The following is a 14920-nucleotide window of genomic DNA, read 5'->3' as shown; positions in this document are numbered from 1 at the left end:
AAGCTAACCTTTACAATCTGGGACAAGGCTTCGTTGTCTGTTTAAGAAAATGCAGACAAGGAGAAGCAAATTTTAAGCTAAGAAAAGCACGCACCGATTCTACAGCCTATGCAATTATGGAAGACCTTCCATGATTCTCTTCTCTCACCTCGGTTTGTTTTGCTGGGATATATTCTCTGAAAGTGTTTATACTCTTCTGGAGCAGGAAAGTCTTCTACTGGGTGGAAAGAATACTTCGACTCAAAGTCATCTGCAAAAGGAACAATATTAATTCATACCCCCTCCTCGTGCTCCCACTCACCCCTCTGCCACTTCCGACTCTCCCCATACCAGTCTCCCGGGCTTCCTGATGTACCATGAGGGCCTGCCTTGCCCACTGAAGCAAGGTTCGTGAGGGCAGCAACAGCATTACTCTCTGCACCTCGTACGCACAGTGTGTTCAAAGGCTCTTTACGTTAAGGAATGAGTCTTTGAACTGGTTCTTTAAATCTTTCCACCCCAAACCAGGCACATACCAGGAAAGGAGCCCAGCTGTTTGCATGGCAGGAGAAGGAAATATAGTTCTGTCTTTCAGTAACATAGTCATGTTAGAGACTATCACCATGGGAAACCAACTGAACTAAATCCACAAATTGGCAGAAATTAATCTAAAATGGGACTATATGCCACCAGCTAGGGAACGATCTGACCAGAAAATTCCCTTTTGGCCCAGGCTCCCCTCATTGAGCTCTGCAACACAGTCGGGATGGCCATGTCATGGCTCCCACTCCCACTTTCCATGGCCCCTCTACAAGAAGGCTCAAATGTTCTATGGGTGTGGCTCGATCACATTCCAAAGGGCATATCCTCCAAGCAAAAATACTGGTCCACTTAACAGGAACAGACTAGAGCAGGGCCAGAGAAGAGTCAGCCATTAAAGAATCTACAGTGTTCAGGCTACAAGGGACTGTGCAGATCTTTCCAGACTTCCTCAACAGAGGGTCTAACAATACCTGATGGACAATCTTTACTTGGTGCTCCATCCCAGACCTAATGAATTAGAATCTCTTAGGTAGAGTCTAAGATTCATTTATAGCCTTGGAAAAGTTAATCCAATACACTCTTGAGCTAGTCAGTCTCCTTGTTTCATAGATAAGGGAAGTGAGGTCCAAAAAAATGAAGTGACTTCTTCAAAGTAACACAACTAGTCAGTGGCTTTGGATTACTAGATAAAAGTTGGGTACACAGTGTTGTTTTGTTTTCAAAGGTCCAGAAAGGAGCTCTTCTTCCTAGGAGGATACGTAATTCCTGTCTCAATAATCCTGAAGAGGATACAGTCTCTGACCTAAAAGCTAACCACAAATAATGAGCCTTGGGGAGCAAGAGACTGGCTTTAGAGTTAGCACAACACCTGCTGATCTTACTTCCATCTATTCCAAAGGAATCGTGCCTAGAATTTGCCTACGGAAAGGGATGTCCATGGATGGACCCAGAAGTCTGAGGGAAGGTCAGGAGAGGAACTGCAGTGAACAGAGGACACCAAGTGACCACTCCCACTCTGCAGCGGCCACTGGAATTAGTGAAGTCACCACAGGAACTATGAGACTAAAACAGCTAGCTACTCACCCAAGAAAGATCGGACAGTGGTAATAGAATCTCTGTGGCCATTCCTCAGGGGTGGTGGAGGCGGTGGGGGGGGCCCAGCTGGCGTCCTTGAGGGTGGAGGTGGGGGCCTTCCTCGGCTCAGGGGTTCTGACCCATGCATTCGGTACGGTGGGGGGGGAGGGGGGGCGTCCCTGGCACCATTTCGGATCATGGGTGGCGGGGGTGGAGGAGCTGCAATTAAAGTTCAAAGCAGTTAGGTTTGGATGTAGAGACGGCGATGGACGGAGGGATTTGAGAGACATGGGCCAAAAGAGTGCTCGGTGCTTTCCCAAAGAACCAGACCCTGTGAACCACTGGGCAGCATGTTAAATATCATATTCACCCTCCCCTCATCCCTATTTCTTTAACAACATCACCATTCTTCTCGATACCAAAGTTCAGAATAAATTTATGACCCTTTTTCATTTCCCAAGACAAGTCAGTCAAGAATTCCACTTATCCTCGATGATTTTTTTCTCTGCTTTCGCATGCCTTCCTCCACGATTCTAAGTCAGGGCTTTCTCATTTTTATCTTGTTCTACTGCAAAAAGCCTCTCAAATGTTTTCCTTGCTTCTCATCTCTTAGCCTTTCAATCCATTCTGCATACCACCAACTCACTAATCTCCCCAAAATACTAGCTCAAACTTTTCCAAGGGCTTTGCATTTCCCATATCATAAAGTTTCAAATCCTTAGCTTCCACACTGACTGGGTCTCACCCAATCATTTTCCTTTTTTACACAGTAACCCACCACATCAGTCAGCCTGATTGCACCTTCTTTTCTTCCTTGATCCCTACACTGGATTAGGTACCACTCTTCTGTACTGCTCTATCGACTCTGTCTCTCTCTACCACTACTATGTTTTTTACACGTGCTTCTTCCCGAGGGTACTGTATATTTCTTAAAGTCAGAGCAGTGTCCATTCATCTGAGTTCCCAAGCTCAGCACATGGTAGGTCTTCAATCAATACGTGCTAAATAAACCAAATTACATATGCTTTACTCTTGTGACTCCCCCACAATACTCAGAAATACCACCCCTCATCCCTTACTATCAAATCCTACTTTTCTTTAAGGTTCAACTCAAGTCCCATCTTCTCAAGGCTTTTCCAAAGCAATCCACACTAACCTGATTCCCTCCTTTGCTCTCCCACAGCATTTACAGGCTATGTCACTTATTCTAACACTTAGTAGTACAGACTAAAATGAGTGATTTTCAAATTATCTATAATAATTTCATCTGCAGAAGTTATATATTTCCAATGATAGGCTCATTGCTCAAAAAAAATAGGGAACACCTCTTTTGGAATTGCCTCCAAACCCAGGTTGTCAGACAGATCCATAAATATTATCATATGATGGTCACTTCTCATTTCTGAGGTTGCACCACCAACAAAAAAATTCATACCTACGTCTGGCTCTGATTTTTGGCCATTTTCGAAAATCAAATTCACCCTTAAAAGACAAAATTTGCCACCAAGCATAAGGTAAGGTCAAAAGCATGTTGGGGGGACTTCCCTGCTGGTGCAGTGGTTAAGAATCTGCCTGCCAATGCAGGGGACACAGGTTCAATCCCTGGTCCAGGATGATCCCACATGCCGCGGAGCAACTAAGCCCATGTGCCACAACTACTGAACCTGTGCTCTAGAGCCCACGAGCCACAACTACTGAGCTCACGCACCACAACTACTGAAGTCCGCACGCCTAGAGCCTGTGCTCCACAACAACAGAAGCCCATGCGATGAGAAGCCCGAGCACCGCAACGAAGAGTAGCCGCTGCTCGCCGCAACTAAGAGAAATCCTGCGTGCAGCAATGAAGACCCAATGCAGCCAATAAATAAATAGATAAATAAATAAAAAGCATGCTGGACATCACTGGAATAGGTTCGAATGTGTTTAAGTTAGATTATTTCTATGCTCTGCACTAACAATAATAGTAACTACCATTTATTTGATATCCATCATGTTCCAGGCACTGTCCTGGTCACTTTATATGTATTAAATCTTTAAAAATTCTTGTAGCCACCCCTGCACAAGTATGAGGCATTATCCCCATTTCATAAATGAGGAAACTGGGACTCAAGCTATTTGTCTAAGGTCACAGATCTAACAGACCCAGCATACGTCTGCTCTTCCATAGTAAGAAAACTGCTACACAATGCTTTTCACAACAACCTCAAGTATTAAATATCTCCCGAACAAATGTATAACCCAGTGAGATGAAAATGTGTCTTTTGGTACCTGGGCCATGTTACCAAACAGTACATGGAGACTACTTGGCTTAACAGACAACACTGTTTTAGTAATAAGAGTGTATATCATTCTTCCTGAATTACTGTCAGAATTTCTATAGAGTAACCATAGTTAAGAATGAAACAGTAATGGCATGATTTTGTTATTGTTTTTGTCTTTTTTAAGTATTTATTTGGCTGCACCGGGTCTTTAGTTGCAGCATGAGGGATCTTCGTTGTGGTGTGTGGGATCTTATAGTTGTGGCATGCAGACTCTTAGTTGTGCCATGAGGGATCTATTTCCCTGACCAGGGATAGAATCTGAGCCCCCTGCACTGGGAGCGTGGAGTCCTAACCGCTGGACTACCAGGGCAGACCCTGGGATGATGCTTATAGACAAGAAGTCTGGCACTGTAGGCCCAGTAAATGTTAGTTTTAGCTTCCCATAAAACACACTCAGAATGTCAACTCTCCCTCACTCTCCAAGGTCTGTATAAGTATGGATGGGGCCATTAGAGGCCATAATTAAAGAGAAATCTCCTTAACTCCTCCCAGCAGATCTCTGAACCCTGTTTTCATTCCAAATCTGCCCAAACCGAAGCTCTTTCAGGTCATCCTCAAAGTATTTCCCTAAGACTCAGATTTCTCAGGGCCCTGAGAGTCTGCATCTACTGCGAGGGTGGGGTCAGGGAGAGTAAGGTAGATGGTCGGTCAGGCTCAAAAGGACACCAGCTAGACTCTGAGCAGGAGGCAGTGATGAGGGCCAACCTGGATGGGCAAAACGGAGCAGGACCAAGAGCTGCCTGCTTGGCTCCCTCAGCACCCTCCCTCAGGGACCACCCTGACCAGACTCTGCCATCTCTAAGAAGTTTCTGAGCTCTTTGTCACATCCAGTTTCAAGACTTTCAAATGACAGAGCCAGAACCCAAGGACCCCAAGAAACAAGCAGCGTGCAAAAGAAACCCTAGGATAGGAAGACTGACTTTTGTAATCCAAGATAAACCCGTATTAAAGAAAGCATGATGTTATTTTTATTTTAACTGAAGTATAGTTGATTTACAGTGTTGTGCTACTTTCTGCTATATAGCAAAGTGATTCAGTTATATTCTCTTTTTATATTGTTTTCCATTATGGTTTATCATAAGATATTGAATATAGTTCCCTGTGCTATACAGTAGGACCTTGTTGTTTATTCATTCTATATATAATCACTTACATCTGCTAAATCTAACCTCCCACTCCATTCTCGATTCTTTTAAAAAGAAAAAAATTCCCTTAAAAAAATAGTGTTTTAGGGACTTCCCTGGTGGTCCAGTGGTTAAGACTCCGTGCTCCCAATGCAGGGGGACTGGGTTTGATCTCTGGTCAAGGAACTAGATCCCTCATGCCGCAACTAAGACCCGGCACAGCCAAAATAAATAAATAAATAAATAAATAAATACATATTTTTTAAAATAGTGCTTTACTCTGCAAAGGAAAAATTCAGAAAACAAATGCTATGGACAATAAGGGACTTTCTGGTCTCTGAGCACCCCGGGGAGGGTAAAAGGCTACATACTCATTCAAATGTAAATAATTCATAAAGAAACAAAAGTAAATTATCCCATGTTATCACACCATATGATTTATTAATAGAGATAAGTCCATGAAAACTGCCTAGAAGTCCTTTGCATAAAACCGCTAAATTCGTCAGCACACCACAGTTTATAAAGCACTTTTACACATCCTTTTATTTATAACCATCTCTGAAAAGATGTGAACACCATTGTGAACACCATTTTACAGATGAGGAAACAAACTCAGAGAATCAGAGTGATCTGCCCAATGTCACAAAACAAGTGGAGCCAATACTCGAAAGATCTCTGACTAAAATATCTCAATTTTTTTTCAGAGTGTCACTCTTGAGAACTGCTGCTCTGGTTACTGATACAGAAAGCAGGCTGAGGCCTATGTCAGGCCTCGAAGTTGGTGATGGCTAGTAGACAGAAGAACAAGGCTCATAACTTCACATTTTTCTAAAGAAATCACAAAAAAAGAACTGAGAAGTGGGAAGCAAGAAGTCTGCAGACATTTAAAACAACTCAGTTCAACCCACAGAAATTACATTTTTCTCTGCTTCTATTCCTGGTTGGCTTCAGAAAGATATGGGCTCTGCTCAGATAAAGGGTCATTTTAAAAATATCCCTAAGTTAAAAAAAAATTTTCTTTTTAACCTAAACTTTGTAGAGTCAAAGGTCACGTAAGGACTATATCCTTATGGCTGAAGCCAGGGAGATACAGGGTCGGCCATGTACCAGGCTCCTGTGTGACCGCCTGATGCTACTGCCAGCTCCTAGAATACATGTCTCTGTACCTAATCAAGCAGCAGTACCAGTTAATGGGCCTTTAATACATACTTCCTGATGACACACCTGCTTAATCGATGATCTCATCTATACCTGCAGGGACTGTTTAAAATCAAAGTTCAAAAGCCATTTGTGGAGGCTGCGGCTCAAAGCCCAATGAAACAAGAGAATACAGGAGCCAAAATTCCTAGGTCTGAGAAGGCCCCAGCATGGTCTCATTCCCTCTCTACTTTCAGTCAGGCTATTTTGTAAGATGACACAACCTCTCCCACCTTTTTGAAGGTTCCTTAATCCCCTCCTTACCCAGTTCAGGACCATGGTCCCTTGTTACAAGCACTCCCTTACACACACCCTTAACTCCCTTGCCCTGCTCTCCATTACAGTCGCACATGCCTAAAAACCACTAACCTGGTTAAATACAACTCTGCTCCAACTCAGTACCTGCAGAAGCACAGCTGAACACACACCGCGCTGATGAATCTCACTTGAAATGTGTGGCCCCTAAGCTCGAGCGGGCCTTCCGTGATGCTGGTCATCCTAGCACACTTCTCTCCTCCACTCATTCTCCTGCATGCCCAGATGGCCATTTTGTGCCCTCTTTCCTCTCTCCTCAAATCTCCCTCTATTTCCTTACCCTCATTCGCAGCATATGTTCTTGCTTTCAATTTCACCCAGAATATAGAAGCAAAAGAAAAAAAAAGGGCTTCCCTGGTGGCACAGTGGTTAAGAATCTGCCTGCCAATGCAGGGGACACGAGTTCAAGCCCCAGGCTGGGAAGATTCCACATGCTGCGAAGCAACTAAGCCCATGCCCCACAACTACTGAGCCTGCGCTCTAGAGCCTGCGAGCCACAACTACTGAGCCTGTGTGCCACAACTACTGAAGCCCACGTGCCTAGAGCCCGTGCTCCGCAACAAGAGAAGCCACTGCAATGAGAAGCCCGCACACCACAAGGAACAGTAGACCCCGCTCCATGCAACTAGAGAAAAGCCCGTGCGCAGCAATGAAGACCCAACGCAGCCATAAATAAATAAATAAATACATTTATTTTAAAAAAGTTTTAGAAGAAACTTTCCACATGCTCCTACCACTATACCCACCTACCTACTTGCTTCTTTGCCTATATCCTCTGCCTTCCCTCCTGTTACCACAAAGAACTGTGCTCTTCTCTAAGGCCAGCCCTTGACCTGTGGATCAGGTTCCATTCCTTCTTGCCTCCCCAAGGACACTATCCAGGCAATTTCCTCCTCTCTACTGGATCATTCCATCAGCGCACGAACAGATGCTGAAATATCTCCCGTCTTGGGTGGGGTGGGGCGGGGGGAACCAACCCTCAATCTCTCATCCTCCTCCAGCAACCATTCCACATACCTGTACCCCCCACTCCCCTTTACAGCAAACTCCCTAGAGTTTCTCTATTGCTATCTTCATCAAGTCCTCTCCTATTCCGGCATGCTTGAACCCACCCCAATTAGACTTTCACCCTCACGCTCCCTCCAGCACTCCACTGAAACTACTTAGAAGGGTAGTTTGGGGGTCCCCAATTTGACTCCCACGTTGCTGAGACCAACGTCATGCTCAGTCTTCAACTTACCTGACCCACCTGCAGCACAGGCCACAGCCGCTCACTCACTCTATCCTGGGCTTTCTCCATTACCCTCTTGGCATTCCTCCTTTCTTCCTCACTAGAGGCTCTTTCTCAGTTTTCTCTGCTTAGTACTCTTATCACTCTCACCTGTCAATGTAGGAAGGCCTCAGGTCTCGGACCTCTCCTCTTCTCTATACTCACGCCCCAGGTGATCTCACCCCAGCATGTGGTTCTCAATATCCTTCAAATTTCTCTCTCTAGCCCAGACCACTCCCCTGAACTTCAAAGTCTGAGAGTCAATCGACAATTGGCTATTTCCTCTTGTATGTCTAACAGGCACCTCAAACTTGACATCCAAAACTGAACACCCACCTTTCCCCAAACCTGCTGTGATCCTATCCATCTACTCAGATTATTGCACTAGCCCCCTAAGTGGTCTCCTTTGGTCCCTTTGTCCTCCTGCGGTGGGTTCTCAACAACAGAGCCAGTTGCCTTTTCAAAAGGTAAATCAAAGCTACTTCTGTGTTCCAAGCCCCGGTGCCGCGCCAGTGGCTCCCCATCTCACACAGAGTAAAACCCAAAGTTTTCACAAAGTCCTCCGGTGTCCTCCCGTGGTATCTGGCTTTCTGACCTCCACATCCTGCCGCTCTCCCCCTCACACATCCTGCCGCTCTCCCCCTCACACATCCTGGTCTTGCCACAATGGTCTCCTTGCTGTCCCCAGTCTCAGGGTCTTTGCATTTGCTGCCCTCAATGCCTGCGTAGCGTACTCCCTCACTTCCTTCAGGTATTTGCCACACTGTCACTTTATCAGTAAGGCCTTCCCTGACCCCACCTCTACCCTCACCCCTATAATTTAAAATACTACCTCATCCCCACTCCAGTATATCCCATTCCCTTTCTCTGCTTTGTATTTTTCTATAGCATCTATATACTATGTATTTTTATATATATATATATTTTTCTAATTAATTTGTTAACTGTCCAGGAGAACAGGATTTTTTGTCTTTTTTATTTACTGCTGTTTTCCTAACAACAGGGTCTGACACGTAAAGAGGCACTCAATAAACCTGTTGAATGAGTATTCACTTCAATCACTGAAGGAGAGCTTTGGGGAAAAGGGTGAAGAGGAAGGATAAACTCAATCTCAGTATGGTAGGAAAAATCAGGTGCTTCCAGGCACTTACCTGCTCCCCGACTGGGAGGGTCTCGGGCTGGGGGAGGTGGCCTATTACTCTGTAAAGAAGGGGAGGCTGAGGTGGGTGGAGGAGGCGCTAGGCCTCTGACAGGCCCTGGTGTCTTCCTATGCAAAGAATTGTGTCTCTGTGGCAGCTCAGGGGCTGACTCGTTAGTGGGACTGGAGGGTCCATTGGGGACCCCGGGAGGCTGGCGGTAAGGCGGAGGCGGAGGAGCTGGAGACTGGCCACCTGGTCCTGTTCTGACATTCACAGGGGAAGGAGGCGGCTTGACTGGGGGTGGAGCGGGAGGTCCCTCTCGACCAAGGTGAAGCCGCTGTCCAGGTGTGGGTGGCAGGGGCTTCTCTCTGTTGTAGGCTGCGGCTTTGCTGCTGTGCACAGGCAGAGGCGTAGGGGGGGCGTTGGCACGCCGCCCCGGGGGAGGCGGAGGAGGGGCGGAGGAGCTGTGCTTCATGCCCGTATTGCTGGTGGTATTAGGCCGAGAGAGGTCCGGTAACGAGGGTCTCTGCATCCGGGGCAGTTCTGGGAGTGAGGCTCGGTTGCTGTCTGTATCATCCTGAGGGCGCCCGCTGGCTGTAGACCCCGGAGGCCTTGGGGCAGCAGCTCGAGAACTGGGGACTTGTAGGGCTGGCTTGCCAGCTAGGTTCTCTACAAATACACCAGACAGCACTGGGTCAACAGAGCTGGACCTATGTTGCTGGGTATCTCCACGTCACCCCGCCTCCTTAGTGCAACCTGCATGGCAGCAGGGCAAATACCTATATGATTCTGGGTTTTAACCTGGTTTCAGGCTCAGGGCCCATTAACAAACACTACTGATGCAAGTTGAATGCATTCTTATTTACCCTCAGCTTTTGCTTTATTCTACTTTATAACCCCTGCCCTGCCCCCACTCCTTCTTCCCATCTCTACCACACTCCTCAACCCCAGAGGGCCCACCTGGGACCAGTCAGAAACGAACACGCTTGGGAAATATCCTAAGAAAGTACTTATCACATACCTGAACCGTCCTTGGCTCCCACAGGGCGGAGCTTGGGCACTCCTCCTTGGAAGAGACCTCCCTTGGGCTGCAGGGCAGCTGCTCCAGAGCCATAACCACCACTGCTTCCTTTGGGTTCTGGAAAGCACACCATTAGGATTTTCATTTCATATGCTCTGAGGCTGGTGACCAAGTCAATCCTGAGGAGAAACCCCTCCTCTACCTGGGCTTTAATTTGCAAACAAACCGATATTGCTTTTGCCTTTCCACTGAAATAGAAAGCTGGGCTTCTCTGCTCCACAGCTTCATGTAGGTGTGGGGATGAAACTCTGTGCTGTGATGAAAGAGAGAAAACAAAAGGAACGAGGAGCCAATCTTCCTTTATTTAGGGCAGCGTGGTAACCAGGATGAAGACCTGTTCAACAGAGTTCTCTAGGCTTTCCTCTCCAAGTCCCAGATGGTGAGGGGGCTTAATGGCTCAGGGACCCAGCTGTGAGAAAACCCCCAGAGGCCTTTCAGAATGAACACTTGTAGCAATTATAAAATCATCGTTGGCTTCAGCTTACAGGTTTTTAGGACTGTGGTGGTCTTGTCAGAGAAAAGCCAAGGATATGCCCTAACAAGCACTAGTTATAGTAGGAGATGGGAGGCTTAAGACCCCGAGAATGCTTCTCAAAGGTCAAAAAGCAATTTCTAAGGTATTCAAACGAACAGATGAGAAGACAGCCAAAGAACATGCCAAGACAAAACTCTCCCACTCACGACCCAACAATAAAAATGACAGCCAAGCCTAGTCCCCGAGTCAATCCTGGGATCCCGGTGGTTCATTAGGAGATGAAGCTTAGACTCACTCTCGAGGAGGGGAGCGCTCCGATCATTAACGTTGGTCACCTTCTTCAGCCGGGTCCCTTTGCAGATGTCCTGTAAGAGAGCACCTCGACCACGCTGCTCATCTCTACTCAGCTTGGGCAGCTCAGTGTTGGCCTGAAGGAAGAGGGAAACATAAGTTCACCCTCAATATCCCCTTCATCACAAGCTCAGGATAAATGCCTTAAGCCAAACTGGATTCCACGAGATGCCTGTCTAACCTAATAAGATACATGTGCCGAACGACAGTATCAATGTCCATTATCCTCCTCCTTAGACCTTTCTCTCATGCTGTACCTTCTGTGAAGGATATAGGTCTTCCTCCTGTTTAGAAGCTTCTGACAGGAGGCCTGCACCAATACTTACTGAGCACCTATGTGCTAGGCTTGTGTGCCGGACACTTTATTTGTATCATCACCACCAAGGCAAACGTTTATTGAGCCCCCACTATATCCCAGGCATTGTGCTAATAATAAGCACATTACTTTCATTATCTTGTTTAAATCCTGAAATATTCCTATGACCAACAACAACAGGAGCATAGGGACAGACAGCTAGATAACTGGAACAAAACAGGAAGTCCATAAAGCAGGCCCAGGTCTATACAGAAATAATAAAAGTATATTTCTTCAGTGCAGAAAGGATAGATTATTAAATACAAGGTGTTAATAACAAGTGGTTAATTTTTTTGGCCATGCCAGGCGGCATGTAGGATCTTAGTTCCCCAACCAGGGATCGCACACACACCCCCTGCAGCGGAAGCGTGGAGTCTTAACCACTGGACCACCAGGGAAGTCCGACAAGTGGTTAATTTTTAGAAAAAAATAATAAAGTTAAATACCTACCTTAGCACTTTACTCTCAAATAAATTCTAGCTGAATTATAAAATTTAAGTGTAAAAAAATAAAACCACAGAAGTGCTATATGCAAAAATATAGGTAATGGGAAGGACTTTCTAATCAAGATAATCAAAATACAGGAAAAGATCGACAGATTTGCTTATTTCAAATTATTTACTTAGGAATATAAGTAAATAAGCAGATGACACACTGGAAGAAAAATTGTCGGTGACAAATGTTAACATATGATAGAAATAAAGGTAGTGGCCCAAATCTATAGAGCGTTAACATATAAAGATGACTTAGAAATCAGTAGGATAATAAGCAAAAGATATGAACAACACTGCATAAAAGAAGTCAAAAGAGCCAACAAATATGGAAAAAAAACAACTATAATAAAAAAAAATGTAGTGTAAAACTATCATTATCTACCTATGATACTGGTAAAGGTTAAAATTACAAAGAGACTGCTAGCTTTGTGAAGGCAGGGACCACTGCCTGTACAGTGCCTGGCACACTGAAGATGTTCAAAACAATGTATAGAATAAAAAGCTGCCCCATGGTGATCTTAAGGATCCAGGAAAACAGGTACTCTTTTCTACTACCTGTGGTAGGATAGATTGGTATGATTTTTCTAGAAAGTAATTTATGTATCAAACACCTTGTAAAAGTCTAGCACAAGAATTCTACTTCCAGAAATTAACTTTAAGAAAATAATTGGAGACGTGCACAAAGACGATAATAATAGCAAAAAACAGTTTATAATAGCATAAAGCGGAAGTAATCTAAAAGTTCAACCGAAAAGAACAACAATGGTATAATCATACAGTGGGATGCCAGTTAAGCTCTTAAAGGATGTAGAAGTAAGCATCTTTTCATGGAAATAAATATCTGACACAATCAAGCAAAAAATATTATAGAACAATACATATAGCATGATTCCAGTTTTCTACAGGAGTCATAACAGGACCTATCTCATAGGGTAGTTTTGAGAATTAAATGATAACACTTTTTAAGAGCTTAGCACAGTGCCTGGTGTATAGTAAGAGTTCAATAAGTAGCAGCTAGCTTATATTGTGAAGAATAAAAAGGTACACACATACAGAAAATTTCTAGAAGGATATACACTGATACTAGCAAAAGTTAATCTGGGGTAATAATTATTTATGTTTATCTGTATTTTCTAGTTTTCCTACAATAAACATACAAAATGTTAACAAAGGTTAATTATAGATTAACATTTTCTATGTTTATTGGTGTTCTCTAGTTTTTTCTGGATTTTTAGTAAAGAATTTTTTAATGATATCACTAAACATTTAATGACATGACAAGCCATTCATGATGTATTAATGAGGAAGAAGAGCCAATCAGAAATCAGTATGTATATAAAGCACAGCCTTTTTTTAAAAAAAAAGGTAGACGGGCTTCCCTGGTGGCGCAGTGGTCAGGAACCCGCCTGCCAATGCAGGGGTCACGGGTTCGAGTCCTGGTCTGGGAAGATCCCACATGCTGCGGAGCAACTAAGCCCGTGCACCACACTACTGAGACTGCATTCTAGAGCCCGCGAACCACAACTACTGAGCCCACGCGCCACAGTTACTGAAGCCCACGTGCCTAGAGCCCATGCTCCACAACAAGAGAAGCCACCAAAATGAGAAGCCTGCGCACCGCAACGAAGAGTAGCCCCCGCTCACTGCAACTAAAGAAAGCCCGTGTGCAGCAACAAAGACCCAATGCAGCCAAAAATAAATAAATAAATAAATAAATAAATAATTTTTAAAAAGGTAGACAGATACAAAAGGAAGAAGGAGGGAGGGGAAGGCTAGACACAAAACTGTTATGAATGGTTGGATTATGGGTAACTGCTCCTTTTTGCTTAACCACAGTTCATAAATTTCTTGAACATATTACTTTTGTAAAGAGAAAAATATTACTAAGCATGTCCAAAATTGAGCTCATATCCTCCTCCACAAACCTGTTTCTCTTGTAAATAGCACCAGCATTCAATCAATCCCCCAGGGCTTCCCTGGTGGCACAGTGGTTGAGAGTCCGCCTGCCGACGCAGGGGATACGGGTTCGTGCCTCGGTCCAGGAAGATCCCACATGCCGCGGAGCGGCTAGGCCCGTGAGCCATGGCCACTGAGCCTGTGCGTCCGGAGCCTGTGCTCCGCAACGGGAGAGGCCGCGACAGTGAGAGGCCCGCGTACCACAAAAAATAAATAAATAAACAAAAATTAAAAAAATCAATCCCCCAACTAGAGTCATTCAAATCTCCTTCCTCTTCTTCACTCTTCCATCTGTCATCAGACTCTTAAGATTTTACTTTGTCATTGTCTCTTGTCTCCACTCTCCATCCTCACTGCTTTAGTCCAGACTCTCATTTTCAATTGCCACAGGCTTCTGTCTCCAGTCTCAACCTCCCTGTCTGTAGTCTCAACTCCCAACCTACCGTCCACACTGTGAAGAGTAATTTTCCTAATATAAACCCAAGCAGGTTCCTTCTGCTGCTGAAGAGACTTCAGCATCTCCCCATCATGACCAAGAGAAAACTCCAAACCCCCCACCTACACCTCCAGCCTCAGCTCTCACCACACCCCAAAAATTACAGGAAAAAACCCAGAAGTTGGCAGACCTGAACTGTTGTCCTAGTTCTGAAACAAATTAGCTAGGTTAAGTCACCTTTCCTCTTTCAGGGCACAATTTCTCATCTGTTAAACACCCAACACACACACACACACACACACACACACACACACACACACACGAGATGAAGCACCCAGGTTCCTTCCTTCTTTCTCATGTGACTCCAGGTATCACAACTCAGATATAGTAAAAGTGGCTGTGTCCTTGGTTCAGAAGCCACATTGCTTTTTTTTCTTCCCATTACTGAACCTTTAGTCTTCTTCCTAATTCCATTAACTCCTTTCTTTCTTGATATGGGGCATGGGGGCATTTAGACCTGATGGACTTGACTTTAAAGTGAACTGATTTGGAGTAGAAGAGAAGGAAATGAAATGGCAGCAAGAAACAACAACTAGGAATTGCCATCCCTTTTCTCAAAGATGCAGAAAAAGGACACATTGACCTTTATCCTACAATAGTTTTAGGGAAGACACACTAGTTCCTACTCTGATGCCACCTGCCCAAATCTCCATTTAGACTGAACCAGGATAAAAAAACCAAGACAAGCCATTATGGTCCTAAGAGGACTTCTCAGGAATCAGAACGAATTGAGGAAGACAGACTTTACTT

General features: G+C 44.7%; 1 protein-coding gene across 13 annotated transcripts in view; it reads right to left on the bottom strand.

Moving 5' to 3' along the window:
- The window catches only part of WIPF2 (WAS/WASL interacting protein family member 2), a 43045-nt gene that overhangs the window by 4985 nt on the left and 23140 nt on the right, over window positions 1-14920 (bottom strand). For 10 of the 13 annotated variants that reach the window (XM_022557779.2, XM_089901221.1, XM_089901223.1 and 7 more), the window contains 5 exons: window positions 10814-10946; window positions 9984-10100; window positions 8975-9631; window positions 1606-1815; window positions 149-250 (listed from right to left, as the gene is read on the bottom strand). In XM_022557779.2, the coding sequence (XP_022413487.1) occupies window positions 149-250; window positions 1606-1815; window positions 8975-9631; window positions 9984-10100; window positions 10814-10946 (1219 nt within the window). Of the gene's footprint in view, window positions 1-148; window positions 251-1605; window positions 1816-8974; window positions 9632-9983; window positions 10297-10813; window positions 10947-13643; window positions 13829-14920 lie in introns of those variants that run through there. The other 3 variants (XM_089901218.1, XM_089901227.1, XM_089901219.1) reach the window with 3 other exon arrangements.

This window comes from Delphinapterus leucas, chromosome 19, assembly GCF_059928025.1.
Source record: "Delphinapterus leucas isolate spDelLeu-1000000601 "Yukka" chromosome 19, BTC_Dleu_Yukka2, whole genome shotgun sequence".
Lineage (NCBI taxonomy): Eukaryota > Metazoa > Chordata > Mammalia > Artiodactyla > Monodontidae > Delphinapterus > Delphinapterus leucas.
The sequence above is the reverse complement of the archived record's forward strand: the minus strand, read 5'-3'. Positions and strand labels throughout refer to the sequence as shown.